We start from the raw sequence: 24,691 nt of genomic DNA, 5'->3' as shown, positions 1-24,691 counted from the left end.
ATGTACAAATATACAAAATTAAATACACAAAATTAATTTGAAAAATATTGAGTTGCATTGTGATCCCCTTTCCCCCCAATTCATATGCTGAGGTCCTACCTCCAGTACCTCAGAATGTGACCTTATTTGGAAATAGGGTCATTGCAGATACAATTAGTTAAGATGAAATCATACTGGAGTAGAATGGACCCCTAATCCAGTGTTTCTGGTGATACTTATAAAAAGGGCAAATGTGGATACAGACAGTCACATAGGGAGAATGCCATGTGAACATGAAGGCAGGCATCAGAATGATGCCTCTGCAAGCCAAGGAACACCAAAGATTGCCAGCAAATCAGCGGAAGCTGGGGGAGAGGGATGGAACAGATTCTCTCCCAGCACTCAGAGGGAAGCAACCTGCTGATACCTTGATCTGGGACTTCCAGCATCTAGAATTATAAGACAATACATTTCTCTTGTTTCAGTCACTCAGCTTGTGGTGCTTCGTTACAGCGCCCTAGCCAGTTAATACAAAAAGGACCAGAGACATAAATATAGAGCTAAAATAATGAAACTAGAAGAGTACACAGGAAAAAAACTTTGTGACTTTGGGTTAGACCAGGTTTCACATAAAAGTCATAAAAAGCAAGAATTATAAAAGACAAAATTGCTGTTAGACTATAATCAAAATTAATTTTTTTCCAAAAGATACTATGAAGAAAATGAAAAGGCAGCTACAGGCTAGCAGACAATTATTTCCTTTTTTATTTTCAACTTCAGTTATTTTATTTGAAACATGACAAAATTTCATTAACACAAGATTTTAGAATTATAAGATTAAAATTTTAAAGGAAAAAGATTGATTTGGTGCTTTAAAATAACAAAAATGGAAGCATGATGCTCCATTTTGGGAGTATCAAAATCTGAAAGTCTTTTCAATAAAAAAATCTTAAAATCTAAATTTTTTTGCAAATAAAACATCAAATTTCTACTTTTAATATAAAAACGGATATTTTAAGACTCTACATATAATACTTTAAAATGTTCAACTGTTGCCCTGTCCAGGTGGCTCACTTGGTCAAAGCATCGTCCCCATGCACCAAAAGGTTGCAGGTTCCATCCCCGGTCAGGGCACATACGTAGGTTGAGGTTCTCTCTCCTGTTGGGGTTCATATGGGAGGCAACCAATTAGTGTTTCTCTCTCTCTCTTTCCTTTCCTCTCTCTCTAAAAATCAATAAACATATCCTTGGGTGAGAATTTAAAAAAAAGTTCAACTGTTTATAAGTGACCAAAGGAAATCATCCTTTGTGAAAATGCACTTTGTGAATCATCCTTTGTGAAAAATCATCCATTTTGTGAAAATGCACTTTGAATATGGGTAACTATATTCGGTTTTAAATAAACTACAATTTTATGACATACTAACAATCTTTATAAAGTTGGTTCCTAAATCACATCTCAAAATATTTCCACCACGTAGTTTGATATTAGGTCAATTAAAAATTGTAAAACCTGAGTATTTGTATAATGATAACTTGTCAAAGTATGAAACTTCATATTGAATTTCTGAAAGTTTTGAGTTTTGTTTACCATTATGAAAAATCAGAGGGAGGGGCATAAAGAGTTAAATCACAAGATCATGAAATGAGTAATATATAAGCTATTTAGTTTGATGTGTTTCTTCTTATTTATTTTTGCTTTTGTTGTTTGTGATGTCATATTCAAAAGATTATTATCAAGACCAGTATTGTGGACCTTTTTTCCCTATGTTTTTCTCCTAAGAGTTTTATGGTTTGGGACTGAAAATTTTTTATCATGATTGTAATGGAGTTTACATGACTATATACATTTATTAAGACTCACTGAATTATAAATTTAAAATCGGTGAATTTTATTTTTGATGTATTATGCCTCAACAAAGAAAAAACGTAAACAAACTGAATGTGTGTCAGTTGCTGTGTTAGGAATATGTTAGGTCAATGGGATGTGGGTCCTGACCCCACACAGCTCATGGTCTGGAGAGTTAGTGTAGAAGACACAGTTCAGAGAGGTAAGAGCCCTGCAGAGTACATCTGCTGAGAAACAAAGGAAGGAGTTCTTGATTAGGGAGAGTCCCCCAAAGGAGGTGTGATGGGTGAGCAGAAGCCAGGTAAGTGCTGAGGGGAAGCACATTCCAGGCAAAGGCATGTGAATGAAACTGTGCATTATGTTTTATAAACCACAAGGAGCCCGGTGTTGGCGGAACCCTAGACAGTGAGATTTATGTCGAAGTGGCAAGAGTTGAAGCAGGACAGGTTGGCAGAGCAGTGAAAGATGAAATGTTTCTCAAATTTGCTTATCAAGTTCATATTGAGAAGTTATGTCCTTGAGAGAGAAACCCTCCCTCTTGGATGAGAGATGAGATGATCAATGCACCTACTCATGTCTCTTCGTTCCATTGCTTTTGGCTTAAACAACAAAACCTTGCTTTTATAATCAATTATTTTAAAATAGTAGTTCTCCCAGGATAGACTTCAGCTGCATTTGTGTAACTAAGGCTGTACTTGAGCTTTCACATGTTACAAGGAAAAAATATGTTTTCATGTTTGAGAAAGCCTTTAATACTAGCCATCTGGGAGAACTGCTGAGATTTGCCCAATGTGGCTTGTACCTTCAAGCAAATACCAGTTTCTTTGTACTAACAGAGAGAACAAAATCTCCCTCACATTACATTGTGGAAAGGAGAAAATCTTCTGAAACTGCTTATTGGTTCAACTTCATCATATGTATGAAATTCCTGAACATCATTCTCTGTCCTTGGAGGGGTGCAGGGAAATGTGTGTGTGTAGCAAGCACACAGGATTTTGTTTTTTAATTTAAGTTTTATTTTTAGAGAGAGGGGATGGGAGGGAGAAAGAGAGGGAGAGATATATCAATGTGAGAGAGAAACATCGATTGGTTATCTCTTGTACTCACCCTGACCAGGGACCAAACCCGCAACCCAGGCATGTGCCTTGGCTGGGATTCAAACTGGTGACCTTTCATGTTGCGGGATGACATCCACTAAGCCACACTCATCAGAGCCACACAGGATTTTGATTAACAAAAAGGACTGCTAATTTTGCTCTAAAATCTAATGCTTTGTCATACATTGCAGGCAATGGATTTTGAAGGCTGGGCCGATACGCTCTTTCTTCTGCAGTTCACCCTCTCTTGTGTGATGGGGTAAGCCTTTGCTGCCTTGTTACTTAGTTTTCCTAGAGAAATGTGTTCTAGGATTCTTTTGCCTCATTCCTCGGTATCCTGTTTTGTCTCTTGAGTGTATCAGCTTAGGATAATTAAACCTCCAGATTCAGGTTGTTTCACAGCCCTTGGGAATGTGCCCTCAGGGCAACTAATATGATCCCAAAGTCATGCTTAGAAGGATGGAGAAAAACTAATATTTACCCAGTAATGTAGTATGTTATAAGCACTGTTACATTTCAACATTATTTTTCACCATATATTTGATGCATTATTTTATTTTATTTCTACATTGACCATTTGGGAGATACTGTTGTTCCTTTACCTATGAGAAAGCAGGCATAGAAGTCAGGTAGATTGTCTAAGTTTGCACAATTAGTAGATGGCAGTGGCAGCCCTTGAACTTGGGACTGTTTGACTCCTCGCTAGCAGATTGTCTCCGTCTTAGAAGATATATGCAGAAGGCTGGAGGGTATCTGCAAATGTGCCTCTTCTCTTCACCTCCATATTTCCCTGACACATTTTTTCCTCCACCAGTCAAGTTCAGTTGACATTTGTGACTGTGTCTGGCACAGGCTAGGTACATAGTGAGCTTCAAAATAAAGTTGACATGGTGCTTTAGTAGTGAGTACTTGGTACTCAGAACTCTCATTGTAAATCTGGGAGTTCCGACTGCTCCCACTGAGTTGTTAAGTGAACCCATATCTCCTCTTCTCTGTGCCATTCCAGCTTTAGTCGATGTGCTGCTGAAATGAGCATGCTATATCTCCTCTTAAAGTAGTTCTGAGTTGGTTTTCTTCCATCCTTAAGGATCTCTCTTGCCTTCACCCTGGCCCATAGGTCATATTGCCTTAACAGGAGATGCACATCTCAGCCAGTGTCTGTGAGCTCTGAGCTTCCTATCTAGTTCAAGTGAACTAGAAGGAATATGATCTAAACAGAGTACTGTTGATTATGAATGATGATTTCAAGGTTTTGGTTAAGGTAGCTGGGAAAAACACCTGGTCAGTAAATGGACATGTGTTTCTTTTTAATGAAATTTTTAAAAATCTGAAGAGGGGAAGTACAAGCAGCAGTGAAGTAGGAAAGCTCCCAGTTAGCAACTGGAGTGTGCTGGATTGGCCAGCACTGATTGGTTTTCTTGGCTGGTGATTATTATAAAGTAAGCAAGTTGGTCTTACTTATAAGATACTTCTTCTTCATTCCAGGTTTATCTTGATGTATGCCACAGTACTTTGCACTCAGTATAATTCTGCTCTTACGACTACAATAGTTGGCTGCATTAAGGTGAGTTGAAAAAATACTGTTATTTTTTGGGTAGCTGAATTATTTGAAAAATTATTCCTCTAAAATAAGTCTGGTTATGGCCTTAAGCTCCATAATCCTTATTTCCTCACATATTTTTTTTTGACTGTTTGACAAATTATGGTGATGGTCTCTGAAATAATCTTTAAGAACTCAGGGAGGGATCTCTACCTTCAGGCAATTTAGCTCTGAGGAGTATGAGAAAAGGAGAGTATGTTATCTTAGAGTAGAGGATGGAGAATTTGGCCTGTTTCTGACAGGGCAGATGACAAGCCCAGTAGGGAGAGGCCTGTCTTTTTAACCCCTACTGAGAACGGTTCTGTTCTCTGACTCACTGAGTTCTGGCTGTTCTGTAGAGGACCAATGCCTGCCAGAAGGTAATCAAGGTACCCAAATGCGTGAGCCAAACCTTGAATGGCCCACTTTTAAAAGCTGTGTCTGACATTTCCAGTGATGTCAGTTCTTCCTGATCCGTTTTATTTGAGGGAGTCTCATTTGTCTTCTTCCAGAAGGGCCTAGTGGGCTTGGATACTGAGCTGAAGTTAGCAACTTGAAGCCTGAGGTCTCTTTCATCTGACTTTGTAATTCTAATGCTTTAAGACCCATTAGCAAGGTAGGCTTGCTTTCTAAAAAAGGTAAAACAGAGAGAGGTAGAACCTAGATCAGTTGCCTTTTGGCCTGTCTTTAGAATGTCCCTTGTCAAAAAGCAAGGGACATGGTTGCAGAGGTAGTTTTCACTGCTCTGCTGTGTTACTCCTTGCAACCCCAATGGAGTGGTGTCCACGTGACCTTATTTTAGTAATTGGATTTGGGTTAAAATTGCAGAAGGCCTGTGACTTCAAATCATGGAATTGGAGTGTTTGGTGTGAATAGAACTGTAAATTAAGCTGTAAAAGTCAGTTGTGCAAATTCCCATAAAATCTAGAGACAGTGAATCAACGTTCAAAGGTCTAGGTGGCTGACATGATTTTAGCACCCCAAATTAGCTCTCAGCTCTCTTTCAGTTTTGTAAAGTAAGGGCTTTAAGAGCAAATTGGATGGCTTGCATCTTCAGAATAAGAGCAGAAAGAACAGTGTTGTTGGTACCATGTTTTTAGCCAAGAATAAAGTATAGGAAGACCTATGTTTAATGTTGATAACTAAACCTGTTTGCTTAGAATTTTTTAGTGCATGGGGTACAAATACAATCATACTTTCATTAACATGAAGTTTAGTACTTTTCTTTTGGTATTTCCTTCTCTGCGTAGTCCAAAGGGATTAGTTTTACTTCCAAACTAGAGGGGGAAGATCAGATTGTCTGATTAGTTTACAATTGTCATCTCTCCTTAGCACCATGGGGTGTAGCTGTTGAAGGGTCTTATCCCTCCTGACAGATGGGAGTGCACTGACGATGCCCTTGCGATTTCAGAGTCCCATGTGTGCCAGTGGAGCTTCTTTCCTTTGCCTCTCAGTTCATACCCTTCTAGCTCTTCTGTACTTGAGGATCCTAACCCTGTAAACCAGGGGTGTCAAACTCATCTTCACCGGGGGCCACATCAGCCCTGTGGTTGCCTTCAAAGGGCCGAAAAAATTGTAGGACTGTATAAATGTAACTACTCCTTAACTGTTAAGGAGTTGAAATTACATTCAGTCCTTTGAAGGCAACCACAAGGCTGATGTGGCCCCCGGTGAAAATGAGTTTGACACCCCTGCTCTAAACCCTTGGGTCAGCATTCCTTGTTCCTTTTAAGTATGGTGGGAAAAATACTTAGAATAACTAGTTAAAAATGGAAATTCCTAGGCTTACCTCAGATGTAATCGAATCAGAATCTCTAACGTAGAGCCTGGAAATTACCATCTTTAACAAGGTTCCCAGGTGATTTTCAGGTATTACTGAAATCTGAGAATTAGTTTTGAGCTACCAGACCCTTCTGTGCTTCCTAGTTAGTTCTACGTTGGGGGTTGGTGTCTTCCTGATGGCAAATCTTTGTTGGGTTGCCCTAGTGAGTACTCATAGAGTTTTTCTAACTTCTGATTGGTTTCGCACAATAAAGATTGGGTTGCCTTTCTGAAGTTCCTTGGTCAATTTATGCAAGTTAATCTACCTTCTCCCAGGATCTCTGGATCTCTGTTTTAAGAGAGGTCCTGTTACATGTTTTCCCAAGTTGCCTACTTGTTAACATGTTTCATTGTTTTCCCCCCTCAAATAATTAAAAAGATCTGCTCTAAGGCAACTTGCTTTCTCTATTCTTAGACTTAGGAGAGGCTGACATAAGTTTGAATGTTCAAAGGGCACTCCATTATAAAAATAATTTTGAAGTTTGTTTTTGGCATTTTAAAAGCACTATAGCACTTCACTTTCTGCTTCAGAGGCCTAATTTAGGAGGGCCCAGCTGCTGAAAATGTTTGTGACACCGTTTCTGGCAGTTGTAAAGGCAGAGAGGGAGGCAATGACTTACGAATGTGAAAGAAAGGAGGTTAGCGAAGAGCTGAATAATAACCTTGGAAAATTCTATTTCACCTTTGTGGTCTGAGTTTAATAAGAGGAGAGCCAGCCAGATAAGCAGAAGATGTTACAAACTGGGGGTTGTAAAGGGAGTCAGGAGTGGTGATTTTAGGTATGCTACTTTGAGATGAATTCCCATGGGTTTTTTTTTTGAAGATTCCAAGGACGATTCCTCTAAAAACTGTCTTCATGTTGCTAAACTCCCCACTGTTCCCTTTATTCTTTTCAAAAAAGAGGGAAAGAGCTTGCTTGTCAGCAGGCTTCCCTTCTTTACTGTACCCATGCAAACAGTTATCTCAATGAGAGGAAAAGCTTTCTTTTCTAAGATTGCTAAGTGTGCCCTAGTGTTTTCTACCCTTAGTACCGGCGGTGTTTCTCTGTTTGGATTTATACTGTTAGTCCATACCACAGGGCAGAGAAAGTCTGATAATCCTGTTAGTATTTTTCAGTATTGGTGAAAGCATTTTGTTTTGGAGAGATTGACTGGGGAGAGACTAGTGTCGTTTCTTTGTTAGTGTCCATTCTCCGACTGCACTCATTGCAGAATTGGTGGGTTTTCGTTATTCTCTTCGGTTTTGCCTTCTAAGAATAGGTATTTGGGTCATGACATGGGTGCGTTTATATGAATATTTAAAAAACCAGTTAAACCTATGTAACAGCATATTTCCTCTTTTTAGAATATATTAATAACTTATATTGGAATGGTCTTTGGTGGAGATTATATTTTCACATGGACAAACTTCATTGGCTTAAATATCAGGTAAGTAAAAATATTTAAATATAACCACTTTGACACGTAGGCCATGGATACTCAAATAATGTCACAGTAAGGTTGGGCTATTTAATGGCAAATTTGTTCATTTATTAAACAAACATTTATGGAGTGCCTACAATGTAACCTCTTTAGATAGTGCTTTTTGAGAAAGAGAGAGAAAATGGTTCCATAGTTTATGCATAATCACTGGGGACTCTTTTCTAGAAGTTGAAGTCCTTTTACTTAACTCTTCAAAGAATAGACCTTCACTTAGTATGCTAGATGGCAGTACACTGTTCCCAAGAAAGTGCAGGGCTAGAGAATACCAGCTCTGTTAAAAATGCTTTGTATGTCTCTGACTTTGGCTGTATCACTGCATTTCTTTAGATTTTATTTATCTTCATCAGTGATGAGAGTGACTTGTATGGAATATCTCTTTCAGCTCAAGAATTTTGAATCTCATGGTTTTAAATCTATTTATATTCTTAAAAATTCTCAAATTTGTATTTGGGCCAGACCTCTGTCCTGAACTCAGGCTTGTATATGTAACAGCCCACTTGACACCTCCAGCTGACATGTCCAAAACTGAACTCCTTTTAGTTTCTCTGAAGTCTGTTCCACCGAAAGCCTCTGCATCTAAGATGGAGACGCCATCCTTCTAGCCTTTCAATTCAAAACCTTGGCATCATCCTTTACTCTTCAATCTTATACTCAAAGTCTAGTGTGTTAGCAAATACTGTTGGCTCTACCCTCAGAATATATTCAGAAAAGGATCACTGTTCACCATCTGCATTGCTCCATTACCATCTAAGCCACCAATGTCTCCTGCCTAAATTACTGCCTAGTCTTCTACATTTATCCCTAGTTTGACTCACTCCCCACTCACCCCACCCCCCAATCCTACCCGGCAATTCTCAACAGTAGACAGTGTGTCCCTTGTACAAGGTAAGTCAGAACATACCCACTTTTTACCACCGCCCCCCAACTCTCCTTGCCCCAGAGTCCTAACAAGGCCCTACAAGATCTATCTCATCTCTTTACTGACCTCTCCAGTTTCAGCTCCTGCTTCTCTTCTCCCTCTCTCCCCTGCTTCCACACAGTTCCTTGCTGCTCCATTAGCACGCCGAGTGTGCTCTCACTCTGGGGCCTTGTACCAGCCACTTCCTCTGCCTGGAACGCTGTACTGCAGATACTTGCGTGACCAACTCCTTTATGCCTATATAATTCTTGCTAAATGTTACTTTCTGAAGGAAATCTGCCCCAACCACCTTATTTAAAATGCAGCCTGCTCTTCCCCTTTGGATACTTCCAAACGCTCTTATTCTGCTTTTCTAGTTGCCCTTTCCAGAGCACTTAATCTCTCTCTAATATACTGTATAATTTGCCAAGTTATATGTACTGTCTATTTTCTGTCTCTCCTGCTTGAAAGTAACTTCCATGAGGATAGAGATCTCTGCCTATATTGTCCACTCAAGTTTCCCAAGCTCCTAGAATGAATCCTAGTAGTTGCTTAATAAATATTTGCTTGATGAATTCTATATGGAATGGTGACAAAGTACTTTGGGAACTATAAAGCTCTCTACTAGAATATGATAGTACCATCTCTCTACAATAACTTGAAGCAAATTATATTACCTCTTTGACCTTTTTATTTTTTCAAACGTAAACAAATGATAATATCTATTCTACCTTATGGATCAATATGAGAATTTAACATGAATATTAATAGGTTAATAATTCATTGTTGTCCCTTCCCTGACATCCTTTGGCCACTATTACTGTTTGCCTTTTGGAGGAAAAATCAATAGTTATTTGCGGGGTTGGGAGTTGGAGGGATGGTGGGTGTGTATGTGTGCCTGAGAGTCGCGTGTCACAGTGGGAAGGTGAGTGGTTGGGTCTTGGACCGCGTTTGGAGTTGCAGTTCTGAAGCTTGCCCACTGTGGACTTTGAGTTCGCTATTTATCTTTTCTGAGCTTCAGATGTTTTATGTGATGGGGATGAAAATACCTGTCTTTTTCAAGTCATTAGAATGAAATATCTAAGGGGTGTAAAGTTTGTAATTCATTGCTTGACATCTATACTTAGTGAATATCTATTTCTTTCATTAAAATTTGTGAGGAAGGGCCAGGATATGAGGAGCAAAATGGTGAACCACTTCTGTCTTTGGATGTGGCCTGAGTTTCATGTATTTCTAAAAGTCTGGATTAAAGAATCACTGTACAGACCTGAGTCAGAGATGCCTTAATTTTCTTTTAGTCTCCTCAAAAATAAATAACCTGATAGCCAAAATGAACAAAAGCTTCTGTTTGGATTTTTAGATCTCTGCAGTTCAAATCTAAGATAATCTCATAAGAACGGGTAGGTGTCTTTTTTAGCATTGCAAGCTACTTAAAACAAGTTTTTAAGTTCCTGAGTGTACTACACTTTACACTTTATGTCAGCCTAACGTATCAAACCCAACATCTGAAAATTTTTCCAGTGGAATTTCTGTTTATGTCAGGTAGTGTATTATAGTTCTTGTTAAACAGTACTATTTTGCTACCAAGGTTAGTTGATAATAATGTCATTGGTATTCTGTCCTTATGTGGTATTTTTAATAATTTCTAATTGCTTTCACATTTTATTGTAGTACATTTTACAAGTCATATCTCTTTAATTCTTGCTTTATTACAAGGCTAGGGAGAATAAATTATGTATTTAGTTAGCCAGTCAGCATTCAAATTATTGGTAGCATTGGGATTAGAATCCGTGTGACCTTCTGTTCAAATACTATTTCCATTACGGTGTGTTTTTCAACTTTTGTACAGGAAAATACATATTGTGTGGGGTTTTTTTTTCATGACTTTGTGCTTTATATTTTCTTGATTTATCTTCCACTGGTTAGTAAGCAGATTCATAGGTTATGCATGTTTCTTTTCTTTTTTTTTTTTAAATATAAAAACCAAACTTAAAGTGGCTACTTACCAGGATTTTACTTTGATTGGAAATGATGTCATTCCATCCTTGACTGACTGAACTTTGAAGGAAATCACTAATTGAACTGTATTCTTAAAGAATTCCATGATTAAACCCAGATGCATCAAACCACCATCCTGCCTACTTTTTCTGCTGTTTTAAGACAAATTTAAAAAGCCCTATCTCTGGTATGATTCAAGTGCAAGAAACAACAGGTTTGCACTGGTGGCTACTCAGTTCCGTCCCAATCTGATTCTGTGATGCGAGGAGGCTTTTTTTTTTTTTTTTTTTTTTTTAAGTAGGGCTCTCTTGAGAGTCTGGCTGTCTCTAAATGCCTTTTTCAGTGGCCACTTTCTAGGTGTTCATCTAAGCCTAAGACTGTGACAGAGAGGGTGGGGAATGAATAATGAAGGTGGTGACAGAGCAGGCTACTCTACTTCTGTCAGTGGTTGGGCTCTGGCCAGTGGCTTTGACCCACGTAATGTAGCCTTTCTCGATAATGACATCATCCCCCTCATAATTGCCCAGGCTGGAATTCTGAGAATCCCTGGAACTCATTTTTATCTGTGATTCTTTTCCCCTTCCATTAAAAAAAATTAATATAGACTTAAGTATTGTAAAATTCACTCCTTTTAGCGTAGAGTTTTATGAGCTTTGACAAATGTATACAGTTATGTATCTCGTACACCACATTTAAGATAAAAAACAGTTTTATCACCTGCTCCCCTCGCCCAATCTCCCTATGTCCCTTTGCATTGAACCTCTGCCCCCCGACAAATATCTGTGTTCTATCCATGTAGTGTCCAAAATGTCATTTAATGATACATACTATTATGTAGCTTTTGGTCTGGCTTCTTTCACTTAAGATTTTATGTATATCAGTAGTTTGTACCTTTTTATTGCTGAGTAGTATTCCATTATGGATATATCACAGTTTATCCAGTCACCAATTGAAAGACAGGTTTGTAGTTTTTGTTTTGCACTTGTTGCTAAAACATTTGCTTAGAAGTTTGTGTTGAACATAAATTTTCATTTTATTTGGGATAAATACCCAGGAGTGGGATTTCTGGGTATGTGTATGTGTATAAGAAATTTCCAAACTATTTTTGAAAGTGTCTATACCATTGTGGTTAGCTTGTTTTGTTTTTTTTTTTTTAAAGATTTTATTTATTTATTTATTTTTAGAGAAGGGCAGGGAGGGAGAGAAACATCAGTGTGTGGTTGCCTCTTGTGCGCCCCCTACTGGGGACCTGACCTGCACCCCGGGCATGTGCCCTGACTAGGAATCGAACTGGTGACCCTTTGGTTTGCAGCTGGCACTCAATCCACTGAGCCACACCAGCCAGGGCCCATTTTGGTTATCTTAAAACTAGGCAGATAGAATGGTTCACATTCTGGCCAGAATTCTGTGACTTCTATTTTTAAAGTATGCGCATAGACCAACACTATCTAAGTACAGAAAGGACACAAATAGATACCTGGGAAGGCAACAGATCAGAAGTTAATGCTTGTTGAGTACCTGGTAGATGATGGCCACCTTTATAGTGTCATCTTGTTTAATTATTCCCCAGTTCACAATAATGAAATGGAGGTTCAGAGAGGTGAAATAACTTGCCCAAAGTCACACAGCTACCATAGTAAGAATCAGAGCTGAGATTCTAACCCTGGTATGACTTTTAAAATATGTCTCATAACTTAACCATGTGAGGGCCATGGGGTAAGAAATTAAATTGGCCCCTCTTTGTTTTGAACATTTCCACAGTCTCCTTCTTACTTCCTGCCTGATTTGTCTTTATTCTCCTGTTTCCTTTGCAGGCAGGCTAAGAATTGGATCCTTGCTGAGTCCTTTTTGTACATATATTAATGGAAGTGACTACTTAGTGCATGCAAATCCATAGACTAATATTTATCTTCAGGGAATTTGTAAGCTAGCTGGGAGAATCCTTTATTTATAAATAAATATATGGTTGGTACCTGGAAGGTACCAACATTGTTTTAGGCAATAAAAATACAGCTGCTATCAAAACTGACCAAACCCTTGCCCTTCATGCAGTTTTCCTTCTACTAGAGGAGACAGAAAATGAATGGAGATAAACGAGGGAACTATTTGCTGGTGATAAATGTTAGTTGTGATAAATAGTACTGCAGAAAAATAAAGCAGTATTTCAGGAGTGGGGGCACTTCCTGAGAAGGTTGCATTTTGTGTAAAGACCTGAAGAAATGGAGAGAATGAGCCACATTGATTTCTGGAGGGAAGAGCAAGTGAAAAGGCCCTGAAGTAGGGTTGTTGTGTTCAAGGAACAACAGGGAGGCCAATGTGGCGGAGTGGAGTGCAGTGAATGAAATGAGAAGGGCACTTAGGTAATACTATTTTTTATTTTATTTTTATTTTATTTTATTTTATTATTGAATTTATTGAGGTGACACTGGTTAACAAAATCATACAGGTTTCAGGTGCACAATTCTACAACGTATCATCTGTACCATGTATTGTCTGTTCGACCACCCAAGTCAAGTCTCTGTCAGGACCACTTCTAAGAGAAATGAAGACGTTGGAATCTTTTGAGTAGAGTGACATGATCTGATTCAGTTACAATAGGATTACACTGGCCACCGGGTTGAGATTAGACTGAAGGAGAAGGGGAAGTGTGAAATGATTATGTTACTAGTAGTGGCTTTCATTTATAGAAGAATCATATGGCATTCATAACATTAAGCATTTATATAGCATTAATAATAGCAGTGACAAGTCACTTTTTATACATTCTCTCAAAAGAGCTTTCAACAACTATCTTTTTTAAGGATTTTATTTATTTCTAGAGAGATGGGAAGGGAGGGAGAAAGGAGAGGGGGGGAGAATGTTGATGTATGAAAGATACATTGACCAGTTGCCTCTCGCACACCCCCAGTTGGGGACCTGGCCCACAACCCAGGCATGTGCCCTGACTGGGAATTGAACTAGTGGCCTTTGGTTCACATGCCAGCACTCAGTCCACTAAGTCACACCAGCCAGAGCTCAAGCTATTAATACACAATGTCATAAAGTAGCTGTCCAGACTGACACCAGTAATTAAGGTTGTGGTGGTCTCAGAAACTAGAATCAAACAGAGTTGCTTGGGAGACTTCATAGAGGAAAGCATACTTAGGACTAGGCCTTGAGCAGTAGGTAGGGTTTGGGGAAGTGGAAAAGGGAAGGCTGGGTATTTCCGGCCATTGCTCAAAAGCATGGAGCTCTGAATGTAGACGTTAGATGGGAGCAGGGGAGGATGAGCAGGAGGTACTCAGGTATGGTTAGAACGAGGGGGTAATACTGGGAAAGTAGGCTGGCGCCCACCTGCTATGTGGTATCTCAAATATCTCATGAGAGGAAGAATGAATGCCCACCTAGGAAAACACTCGGAGAGTTACTAATAAACTGCATGTAGACAGGAGTAATCGTTGTCTCAAGAGTGAATCCTCCTGGTGGTAGGTGTAGTGGACAAGGGAAGGGTACCAGCAACCAACTCAGAGGCTGAGAGCTCAGGTTGTGGGTTTTCCACTGTAAACTTGATTCCAGTCAGAGAGAAACCAGCTCTGTGAATCTCCCAGGGTCTGCATGTTTACTTATTAATTGGGATGATTTTTATTTTTATTAAAAATAACACTTGTTTTGGATGACTTTCAGAAATGCAGAAAATACAAATAAAGAAGAAATCAGCTATAATTTTACCATTCAGATGTAACCATTGTTAATGTCCTTGTTGTGTTCTTTCCAGACTTTATTCTGGTGCAAATACATATTCTTGTTCATTTAAATAAAATGGGATTAGGTAATACTTGATGTTTCATGAGATTATTTAAGATGTTGTTGCCTGTTTTTATTTTATATCATTTTAATGGATGCATAGTGTTCTATTGATGAATTTATATAATTCCTCACTGTGGGAGATTTACCCTTTAATTTTCTGCTATTATAAATTTTGCAGTAAACACTTTGTCAATAAGTCTAAAAAGGTTTGCACAGTTCATCAATGAAGTAGATGGCTAGGTCAAAGGATAAGCAGAATTCCAGGTTTTTTTATTTCAACTTGCTGTCTTCCAAACAGCTTGTATAAAAATGGCACCCCTGCTGACAAGATGTGCAAACATTCGTTTTCCCAAAGCATCAGCAGCAGTGAATAATACCATAACAGGGGGAGTGCTTCTAGGGTAGATGAAAATTCTGTGTCTGTTTTAGTTTTGTGTGCTGTTGACTTACACAGGCAGCTCCACCCCTCACACCAGTCTCGCCTACATTTGCCATCCCTTCCTTCCTTCCTCCCTGATGGTGGTGTTCTATTTTGCAGCATTGCTGGGAGCCTGGTGTATTCCTATATCACTTTCTCTGAAGAGCAGCTGAGCAAACAGTCGGAGGCCAGTAACAAGCTGGACATTAAGGGGAAAGGAGCAGTATGACCAGAGGATTGCTTCAACGGCACAGGCCCAAGATTTTGATGAGCTTGGAACACTGGCAGTTCTTACACAGATACTGAGGTGTCTTGATTTATGGAGAAATACCATTCCTTTGCACTTACACAATCCGAGGATTGATTGCTGCCTTTTAAAATTTTATGAGAGAGACTTATAATTGACCCTATTTTAAATATGCCATTTGAATTAATTTATATCAGACTGGAAAAGGCACCGGGCTTTTTAATTTATTTTTCTTTTCTGCTGACAGTGAAACATCGTTGAAACTCTCTTTTTCCACAGTTTGAAACCCAGCTGCCCTGAACGCTGCATATACAAAGTGCTCCAAGTGGGGCTCCGCCATTCAAACCGTTTCTGTGTCTGGAGGCCGTTTTCGCCTTCCTTCTGCTGGAAGTGCAGTGGAGTATCTGAAATTTCTCCTTTGAATTATATTTCTTAATGATTGCATTTTTTTTCATAAGGGTATCATCGCTGTATTTGCCAGAGAAACCCTTCGGCACTAAAAAAATATGGGAGGCTTTGAAGTGTATTGCTTTTCATGTTGGCTTTCCTGAGAACTCACGGCATGACGGGAGCGCATTCTTTGAAAATAAGTGGTTCCCTCTTGGTTGTGTAGGATGGGGATAATGAAGTGATGGAAGAAGTAGGCCTTTTACTCATTTACTTATCTATCTGATTCATTCATTCAGCTAAAATGTGTTCAGTATGTAACATGCTCCAGGCATCGTACTAAGTGCTGGGGGTACAGAGATGCTTTTCGGAAGTACGATAGTTGAATGACCTCACTTCTGTTGAAGTGAATGACAGTAAGACAGAGAAGTTAGCTCTATTAATCCATTCGGAAGACGTGACTGAACAACACACAGAACGTTTTTCACTTCTCAGAAACTGCAGTTCTATAAGTGGGGTTAGAAGCACCTGCCCTACCTAACCTGCAGCCGTGTGAGACTAAATGCTACAGTGTGAGATCGAATGCATGCAAAGGGCTGCATGTTGTGAACCATGCGGCCTAGAGAGTGGCAGGCAGGCAAGGTAACCTCCGTATATTTACCTGCGCTTCCCTTTTCTGGCTTTAGGTACTACTTTTTTTAACCCATCTTGGATGCATTATGACTGGGTCTTACATTTCTGAATTGGTACTGGCTTGAGGAGAAAGGCCAGTTAGCTGTTCCTGGATTGCCAAGGTTTGGTCTTTGTCTGGCAATGTCAGTGTTAGAGCCATCACCTTCCTTTCTCCTTAAACTGCACGAGCAAACCCCTCCCCCCTGGCTACTCCCACCTACCTGTGTCCTTTGGCTCACTTAATGAGGACGCCAGCCTCTGTGGAGACCAGGGCTGCATTCCAGGAGAGCAGCTGTGGATGGGCGTGGTCTGAATTTCCTCTTTCATTGGGACACGCTGTTAAACTAAACAGTCGCGTGACTTGGCTCGGACACCCTGACTTCGGAATGAGTGTTTGCTCAGGTCGGCGCAGCGAGGATGCTGGAGCCCGAGCACCTCCTCACTGGCGCACGCCTTACCTTCTCGTTCATTGGGTGTAGAGTCCACTGGGCTCCTTGGACCTAAACAACAAGTATTTTGGCGCCATGAGAGGGGACCTGGAAGGTTTGATTTGTTTGTGTTTTTGAATAATTAGATTGAGGTCATTTTCATATTTATGTTTTTCCCTTATTTTATTTTGTCTTTATTAAAGCCTGGCCAGCGGTGCTGGGTCCCTAGAATGAGCCTCATTGCCAATTTTCACATTATGAGCTCCATGTCAGAGGTCCTAAGGCCTACTCTTTTCCAGTATCAGCCGATCTGAGGAACTTCCAGTGGGAGAGTAGGACCTTGTGAAAGATGGTTCTTATTACCCCTGTTTTATCAATGAGAAAACAAGAATCCAAGAAAATAGATGATTTGCTAATAAGTCAAAATTTATGTTTTTTCCATTTCACCATGCTGCCGTTAACTGCCCTTCTCTGCAGGTATAAGGAAATGGGGATGCTAGCTGGGTTAGCTTGAGCTCTTTCAAGGGGGCAAAGGATAGACAGAGTCTGGAGTCAGAGGAATTGCTTTGCAAATCAGGGAGCTCTATGTGGTGGATCACTGCCTCCTGGGAGGAAAGAGGCAGCGTGGAGTTAAATCCTTAATTTGCCCTATGAGACAGATGGGCTGTGGTGAGAATTCGGGAAGCCAAATTGTACGACTGTTGGCTCCTCTGTTTTGAGTTAATGACTCTGAAGTCCTCTCTGGCCAGTTTGCTTTTAGTCAGTGCCAGATTGATTTGAATAATCCTGGTTGGTGAGGCTACAGGTTGTCCACGTGTCAGGTGATTTTTAATTACCTAATATGGCATTGACTTTATGAGTCAGTCATTTGAAGGATCCAACTTGCATGGAGGTTGTATCAGGAATCCATGGAAAGTTCGGGTCAGTAAAGCTGATATAAGATCTTCATGGAAAGAATAATAGAGTTTCACATTTGCGTGGTTTGGAACAGTACCTAGAAATTTAGGTCCGCCTTTGCTTTTTGTTATCATGGCCTCATTCAGTGAGCAAAGACTTACTGAGCATCTATTTTATGCCAGACACTATGCTAAACGTTTTGTTTTGGGTAGTGCTCCAAATTATGCTCAGAGACTGAGATTGTTTTGCCAGTGTTTTTAACACATGTTCACTGTGGGAATTACAATAATTTCCTAAGCCAATAACAAAATAACATACTCCAAAGCGATGATAGACTAACTACACTATCGTTCCAGGCAAGGGAAGATGAGAGAAATAAAGTCCAAATTTAGTTGAGGCGCACCTTTTCTACAAGCTTGGTTCTTGGGAGAGAGAGCTTAATTGACAGAGAGCTGCCTGCAGCTGCCAGCACAGAAAGTCCCTTGTCGCTGGAGCAGATGGCTAGGGAACGATGGCACTGGTGTTGGTGGGCAAGGAGTCCTTCTCTGAGGGGCTGCCGCAGGCTGGTCGAGTCACCATTACTATGGCAGAGCCAGTGCCCAGAGGTCTCGGGAGAGCTGCTTAGATCAGCAGGCGTCGCTTTGCCCACACAGAACTCTCAAACAGACCTCAGAAACTCGCTGCACAAACCTTTAGGCTGCTTACACTCTAAATATCCACCTGCCAGAATTGCTTCCTCGTGGGATGCTTTTTCTTGGTAAGCCCCCAGGGTCACCCCCAGCAGCTGAGATGATGGCATCATGACACGCCTCACTTCACTTTTATATCGCAACAGCTTTACTCTTACGACGACTTTATTTTTGTCATAAACAAGTAGCTTTGAAATCACACCAAACTGATACACAACACTAAGCTCTGGGGAAGCTGAGATGAACAGGACTTGGTTCTTGCTCGTAGTTCCTTAGCACGACCCTGACTGAAAGCAGCAGTTGAATCGAATCAGTGATGTAAGAGCGGCCAGCAGTTGCCAGTATGGCCGATTAGGGGTGCCCCACCCATAAAGCCCAAGCTTTTTCTTTAAGAGGACTTTCGTAATTCGTACCAGTCTTTCAGCTCTGAGATGTGCCCGGCTATTGGAATTCCATGACTACCGTGAGTCCCTCATCCCTCTACTGCATATATTCTTGCCTCCTTGTAACTGTGTTATTGGTTGCTGCGTATCAGCAAAGCTGCAATTGATTTTTCCCTCAGAAAGGGAAAAATAATATTCAAAATAAATGAGATATTGGATGAGAAACTTCTCACATGGTGCCTAGTATGCATTAGGCACTTGGCAGATTTTGTTACTGTCATTTTATGGTGAGACTTTAGGCAAAACGAGTTTCTTAATTTGTGCTCCTTAAATGCTAGAGGCCTGGACAGTGTGTGTATTTCTTGAAAAATGTGACCCTGTACCTTGTTTGCTTTCAGAATCTTAAATGAGTGTTTCTGTTCAAGGTCTTTTTAAAATAGCTACTGGATATACTTGTGGCCATTATGTGATGCAGGTGATTCCGCTTGTTTTTTAAAAAAGGATAAAATTACTCATATATTTTGATGGTAAATTTCAAAAAAAAAATATTTTATCTTAGAGGAAGATAGTTACACTTCAGAATGGTGGTTCATTTAAAACTTTCTCAGTTTGTCACCTTAAGGCAGCTCCCATGCAGGCCCATCCTCCTCCTTCCTGCCCTCGAGTTAGATGCGGGAAGCACGGGTCGGGCCGCCGCTATGTCTGCGTCTGGGTCGGGGTCTGGCTCACTCATCCAATCTGGGAGCCGCTGGCACCTGTTCTTACTGTGAGGCCGCCACTTCATTAGGGTGTGAGGCGATATTCTAGGGTTTTTTTTTTTAAGCTTCCTTTTTGAAAAATAATTTTTAAAAGAAATCTACTGGTTAGATTGTCTCACAGAAATATTTTTAGAGATTATTTTGTCCATTAATGTTTCTTTCTCATGCTGATGATCAACTGATTTTTGTCTACAAATGTTGGCCTATTATAGTATTTTTTCAATATAGATTCTATTTACCAAATGCCATTTTAGTGTTTTTAAGAGGTACTGAGGATTGAGATTATGTAAATCAGGTGACATAACCATGAAAATTATGTGCCTAAATATTTTTGTAAAGTTGTCAAATAAATACGTTTTCCTGAACACATGTATCTATATTTTATCTGTTCGCCGCTGATCGGACACTTGGGTTGCTTCCACCTTTTGGCTGTTGTGAATAATGCTGCTAATCGTGGTGACTTAGTTTGTAACTGTACCAAAACCTTATTTTCTTTAATCTGGCCTTTTATTTTGATTTTTTCCCTTGGCTCAAACTGACCTTACCCAGGTGTCCTGACTCACGCACCTCCCTCTCCCCTGCTTAATCATGAAGCACTCAGGACAGCGAGGGTCTGGTCAACATCCAGCAGTCTTAGGAACAAAGTCCTGGGTCTGCTGACCACTGAGACAGAGTTTCCCATCCAACTAAACAATATCTCGGTCTCAGCTGTGTTTTAGCTCCGGACCCAGGAAAGTGGAACCATTCCACAGAGCAGATCCTTGAGAAGTTGGGCAGAACAGCTAACTGCACGGCTGACATCAGGGCCAGGTGCACTGATCAGTTACGCCCTCCCTAGGCACCAACCAATCAGTAGAGACCGCAGCCCTAGCTCCTTCAGTCAGCATGATTAATGATTTCTTTTTTCCCTGTATAATCCATCCCCTGGAAGCCAATGGGGGGGGGGGGGGGTCAGGTCTTTGAGCACAAGCTTACCTGCAACTTCAGGCTGGTGTCATCCTTATTTTCTTGGCTGCAAACTTCTGTTCGTGTCTTACTGGGCTCTGATGCTACCGGTAAACGAACCCCTTCAGCCTGGTAACAAGTTTGGACTGCTGTAAATTACCATAGACTGGGTGCCTTAACCAACAAACATTTATTTCTCACAGTTCTAGAGGCTGGGAAGTACAAGATCAGGGTGCCAGCAGATCTAGGGGCTGGGGAGAGCCCACTTCCAAGTTTGGAAATGTTCATCTTCTCATATCCTCACATAGGGGACAGCAGAGAGAGGAAGCAAGCTGTGTTTTGCCTCCTATCCTATCAGGAGGGCTCCAACCTCATCACCTAATTACCTCCCAAAGTCCATCTCCAAATACCATCACATTGAGGATTAGGGTTTTTACATACGAATTTGGAGGGGACTCAAAACCACAGTAATGGCTGTGCAAATGTGCTTTCAATTACTTTGGAATTGCTGGGTCATATGGTAGTTCTATTTTTAATTTTTTGAACAACTGCTATACTTTTTTTCCATTGTGGCTATAGCATTGTACACTCCCACCAGCAGGGCACAAAGGGTTCCATCTTATCCACATCCTCGCCACCATCTGTTTTAGTGACAGTAGCCATCCTAGTGGGTGTGAGGTGGTAACTCATTGTGGATTTAAAAAAATAATTGACACAGTTACAGATGACCTCCACCCCACCTTGTCCCTCTCCACCAAACCCTCCCCGCCACTGCACCACATTGTTGTCTGTGCCCACGGGCTACGCGTATATGCATAGATGTTCTTCGGCTTCTCTCTTCCAGTTCCCCCAACCCCTTCTGGTTTTAATTTGTTCATCAGTTTATTTTATTGCATTAGATTCCACATAACTCATTGTAGTTTTGGTTTGTATTTTCCTACTGATTAGTAGTGTTTAGCATCTTTTCATATACTTATCCATTTATATATTTTCTTTAGAGAAATGTCTGAGTCCATTTTCTAAAGTTGGATTTTGTTTTTGTTGAGTTATGAGTTCTCTATATATTCTGAGTTTTAGCCCCTTATCAAATATATTTGCAAGTATTTTCTCCCATTCTGTAGGTTGCCTTTTTGCTCGTGTACTTTGATGCAGTTTTAAATTTTGATATAGCACAGGTTATCTATTTTTACTTTTGTTGACTGCTTTTGGTGTCATTATCCTATTTTTTCTACTGAGTGTTATAATTTTAGGTGTTACATTTAGGTCTTAGATACATTTTTAGTCAGTTTTTGTATATGGTGTAAGGGTCCAACTCCATTCATTTGCATGTGAATATCCAGTGTTCCTGACAACTGTATGTTGAAGAGACTGTCCTAAGGCATGGGGTTTAATTAACTTTTCAAAGTCCTCATAGAGTTTGACTTTTTTTCCCTTCTAATGTGTAATATATATGCTCTTTCACTTAGCCCTTGGCTGGTTTCTTGTCTCGCTTGGGTTTTGCACTCAAGGCTGTCGGTAGTGGGGGCTCCACAGAACAGGCACGGCTGGGAGGAGCAGAGCACAGAGCTGGTTCGTGCACCCACAGCAGGTGAGCAGAGAGCAGGTTCCTCCAGGACTTCTTCCCTGCAGCGCTCGTCATGTCTTTGCTCAGCCAGCCAGCCAGCCAGACTGAGCTAACGGGCAAGCAGCCAGCCGCTGACTGAGGCCTGGCACAACCGTGTCTTACAGATGAAGCTCAGTGACATGCAGTTGTCCAGTGTGGTTGTGGAACCCACATTTGAGCCCTAATCAGTCTGACTCGAAAGACCTTTGCTCTTCATCCCCATATTAGGTTCTTGTTACTCCTGGTCTGCTTATATTACTTGGGGGTACCAAGGTCATCACCACAATATGCATGTCAAAGGCCACCCATTCTTCAAAGTTCACACACCATGGATTTAAAGCTTAGGCCTGGGCTGGTAGCTGATTGAATCCAGAAGGCAAAGCCGCCATGCTTTTCCAGCTGTGCTGATAGTGCCCTCTTGTGGTAACAGCTGCTGTTGGAGGTAAATGGTTGCTTTCCAAGAAAGAAAAGCACTATCACTGAGGAGGGCTTATTACGTGCTTTCATGGAGTTAGGCCTTTCTCATGCCTTTTTGCATTACTTTGCCATTGGAAAAATGGTGGCTTAAACACGGCTAAGTAAGGGATTTGTCCAATGTGCCCTGGCTAATAAATTTATATCTGTATTTTGTTCCCAAACCTTTTCTTTCTAAAGGACTCCAAGTTAACGTGCCTGTAGCTGGGAGAGTGCAATCTAGAGTCTGCTTATGCTTAAGATAACTCATTGTTTTAAATGAAGATTTTTGAGAACAGTATCTATAAATGGTGACAGATTCATGAAACTATCTGCGTATGTATGGGAGGAAGAACCATTGTGCCTGGGAAAGGTAGTGGAAAAATGTCATCTGAGCTGGTTAAGGACAACTTGGATTCAAATTAAGATTTTGGAGGGGACAGCCCTCTAGCACCCCAGAGTCGCTACGTCTGCCTGTGTCTGGACCACAGGCCCTCATCTCCGGGGACCTTCCCTGATCAGCCTCTTGGACACAGCCCCCACTACTCTGTTTCCTCCGCGTGCTTTATCTCCACAGTACCAGTCTCCTCTAGTCAAATTCACGCTTTATGAAGGCAGAGAGGTTGGTGTGCTTTGTTTGCTGTAGTGTCCCTGGCATCTAGAACAGTGCTGGGCACACTGTAGGTACACAATGTTTCCTGAAAAAATAGAGTAGCCAATTAATAGCTACATTTTTAAGCACAGCAAGGCAGAAACATGGCCTCATCTTCACTTTAAATAGATCATGCCAGCTGTGTGATTTGAATTATATCCTGTAGGTCAGGTGTTGACAAATTCAAATCTTACAGACACCAGGCAGGTAAAAATTGAATGGTTGCAATCAGTATGTACAACAGTTTCACAGGACTTGTGGTGACTACCTGCTTAAAGGTATTCAAATTAAAACTCAACAGAAAAACTGCCAGCTAGATCTGACCCACTTTAGCAAGATCACTGAGGATGCCGTGCAGATTACTGTCAGGTAGGGGAGGCGGCCAAAGGAGGACAGGGCTGTCCAGGTGAGTATTGGGTTGGCCAAAAATTCCATTTAGTTTTTTCTGTAAAATAAAAGACACATTTTTCATTTTCACCCAAAACTTTACTGATTTGGATATTTTGAGTTATGTTGGCTATCTCCCGCTATTGGCTCCTGGTGGGTGGAGGCCAGAGGTGCTGCTTAACATCTTCCAGTGCATAATACAGCCCACAGCAAAAGAATTATTTGGCCAAAATGTCAATAGTACAAAGAAACTTTGCAAACCACTTTTGACATGTTCAATCAGTCACAGCACTTTCTCCATACACTGCACAAATCTTTTTTTGCATTTCAGTTGCATTACCTTTCTTGCAATAAAAAAGCATAATACGCCAAAAATGTTGCATATTCTCTTCCATCTTTAATATTAAAATGGCTGTATGAAAGTTCAAAAAAATTTTTTTTTAATATGACAGCTGTTACAATGCAATCTAACAAAACTGTCTCGAATGAAGTAAAAGATAACTAAGCGCTATTGGAACCACCATACAGAAAAAAGTAAATGAACATTTTGGTCCCCCCCCCCCCCAATATATCAGCTAGAGAAGGCTGTTGTACAGTCCTGGGGAGAAATGATGGTGTTCTAAAGTACAGTTGTAAAAGCACAGAAGAGAAATAAGATTGGTGTTATTTAAGAAGATAAAATTATTAATGTGATTAAGCCTGCCCCTACTTTTCACTTATCAGTAAAGCTGTTATGAATTAAAAAAAAATGAATCTAATGTCTTCAGAAGACCAGTTGAAATTAAAGAAACCAAATGTGAACATTTTTAAGCTATTTAACTGAGGTTTCAAGTGTTTTCCAAAAAAGGTAATAACTGGCATGTAGCAATGGAATAGAGAACCTGCTCTGCCACAGTAAAAATATTTACTGAGCATTTGCTACATGCTAAGTAGGCACTTTTTCTTAGCATCATCCGCATTGATACATTTTAACACTCTACCAGTGGCGTCCAACCTTTTGGCGTCTCTGGGCCACTGGAAGACGACTTGTCTTGGGCCACACATTAAATACGTTGCAACACGTAATCACAAGAAAATCTCATGTTTAAAGTAAATTTTTGATTTTTTGTCAGGCCGCATTGCTAGCCATCCTAGGCCCTGGGGTTGGACACTCCTGCCTAAACAATCCTTTACAGTCAGTCCTATTATTGTCCTTAACTTAGTGTAAGGAAACCGGCACAGGAAGGCTCCATTGTGTGGACAGTGGTAACTGTGAGAAAATCTTTGCTTTACAGAGTATAAATT

At 40.5% G+C, this 24,691-nt stretch overlaps 1 protein-coding gene across 2 annotated transcripts in view; it reads left to right on the top strand.

Annotated features, from left to right (window-relative positions):
- Window positions 1–19,734, top strand: part of SLC35D1 (solute carrier family 35 member D1) — a 43,333-nt gene extending 23,599 nt beyond the window's left edge. For both annotated transcript variants that reach the window (XM_053920391.1, XM_053920390.1), the window contains 4 exons: window positions 3,117–3,184; window positions 4,411–4,489; window positions 7,670–7,752; window positions 15,027–19,734. In XM_053920391.1, coding sequence (XP_053776366.1) covers window positions 3,117–3,184; window positions 4,411–4,489; window positions 7,670–7,752; window positions 15,027–15,135 — 339 coding nt within the window. In that variant the 3' untranslated portion in view covers window positions 15,136–19,734. The remainder of the gene's footprint in view (window positions 1–3,116; window positions 3,185–4,410; window positions 4,490–7,669; window positions 7,753–15,026) is intronic.
- The last annotated feature ends 4,957 nt before the right edge of the window (window positions 19,735–24,691 follow it).

This window comes from Desmodus rotundus, chromosome 3 (assembly GCF_022682495.2).
Source record: "Desmodus rotundus isolate HL8 chromosome 3, HLdesRot8A.1, whole genome shotgun sequence".
NCBI lineage: Eukaryota > Metazoa > Chordata > Mammalia > Chiroptera > Phyllostomidae > Desmodus > Desmodus rotundus.
Note: the sequence above shows the minus strand (reverse complement) of the source record. Positions and strands in the feature narration are given on the sequence as shown.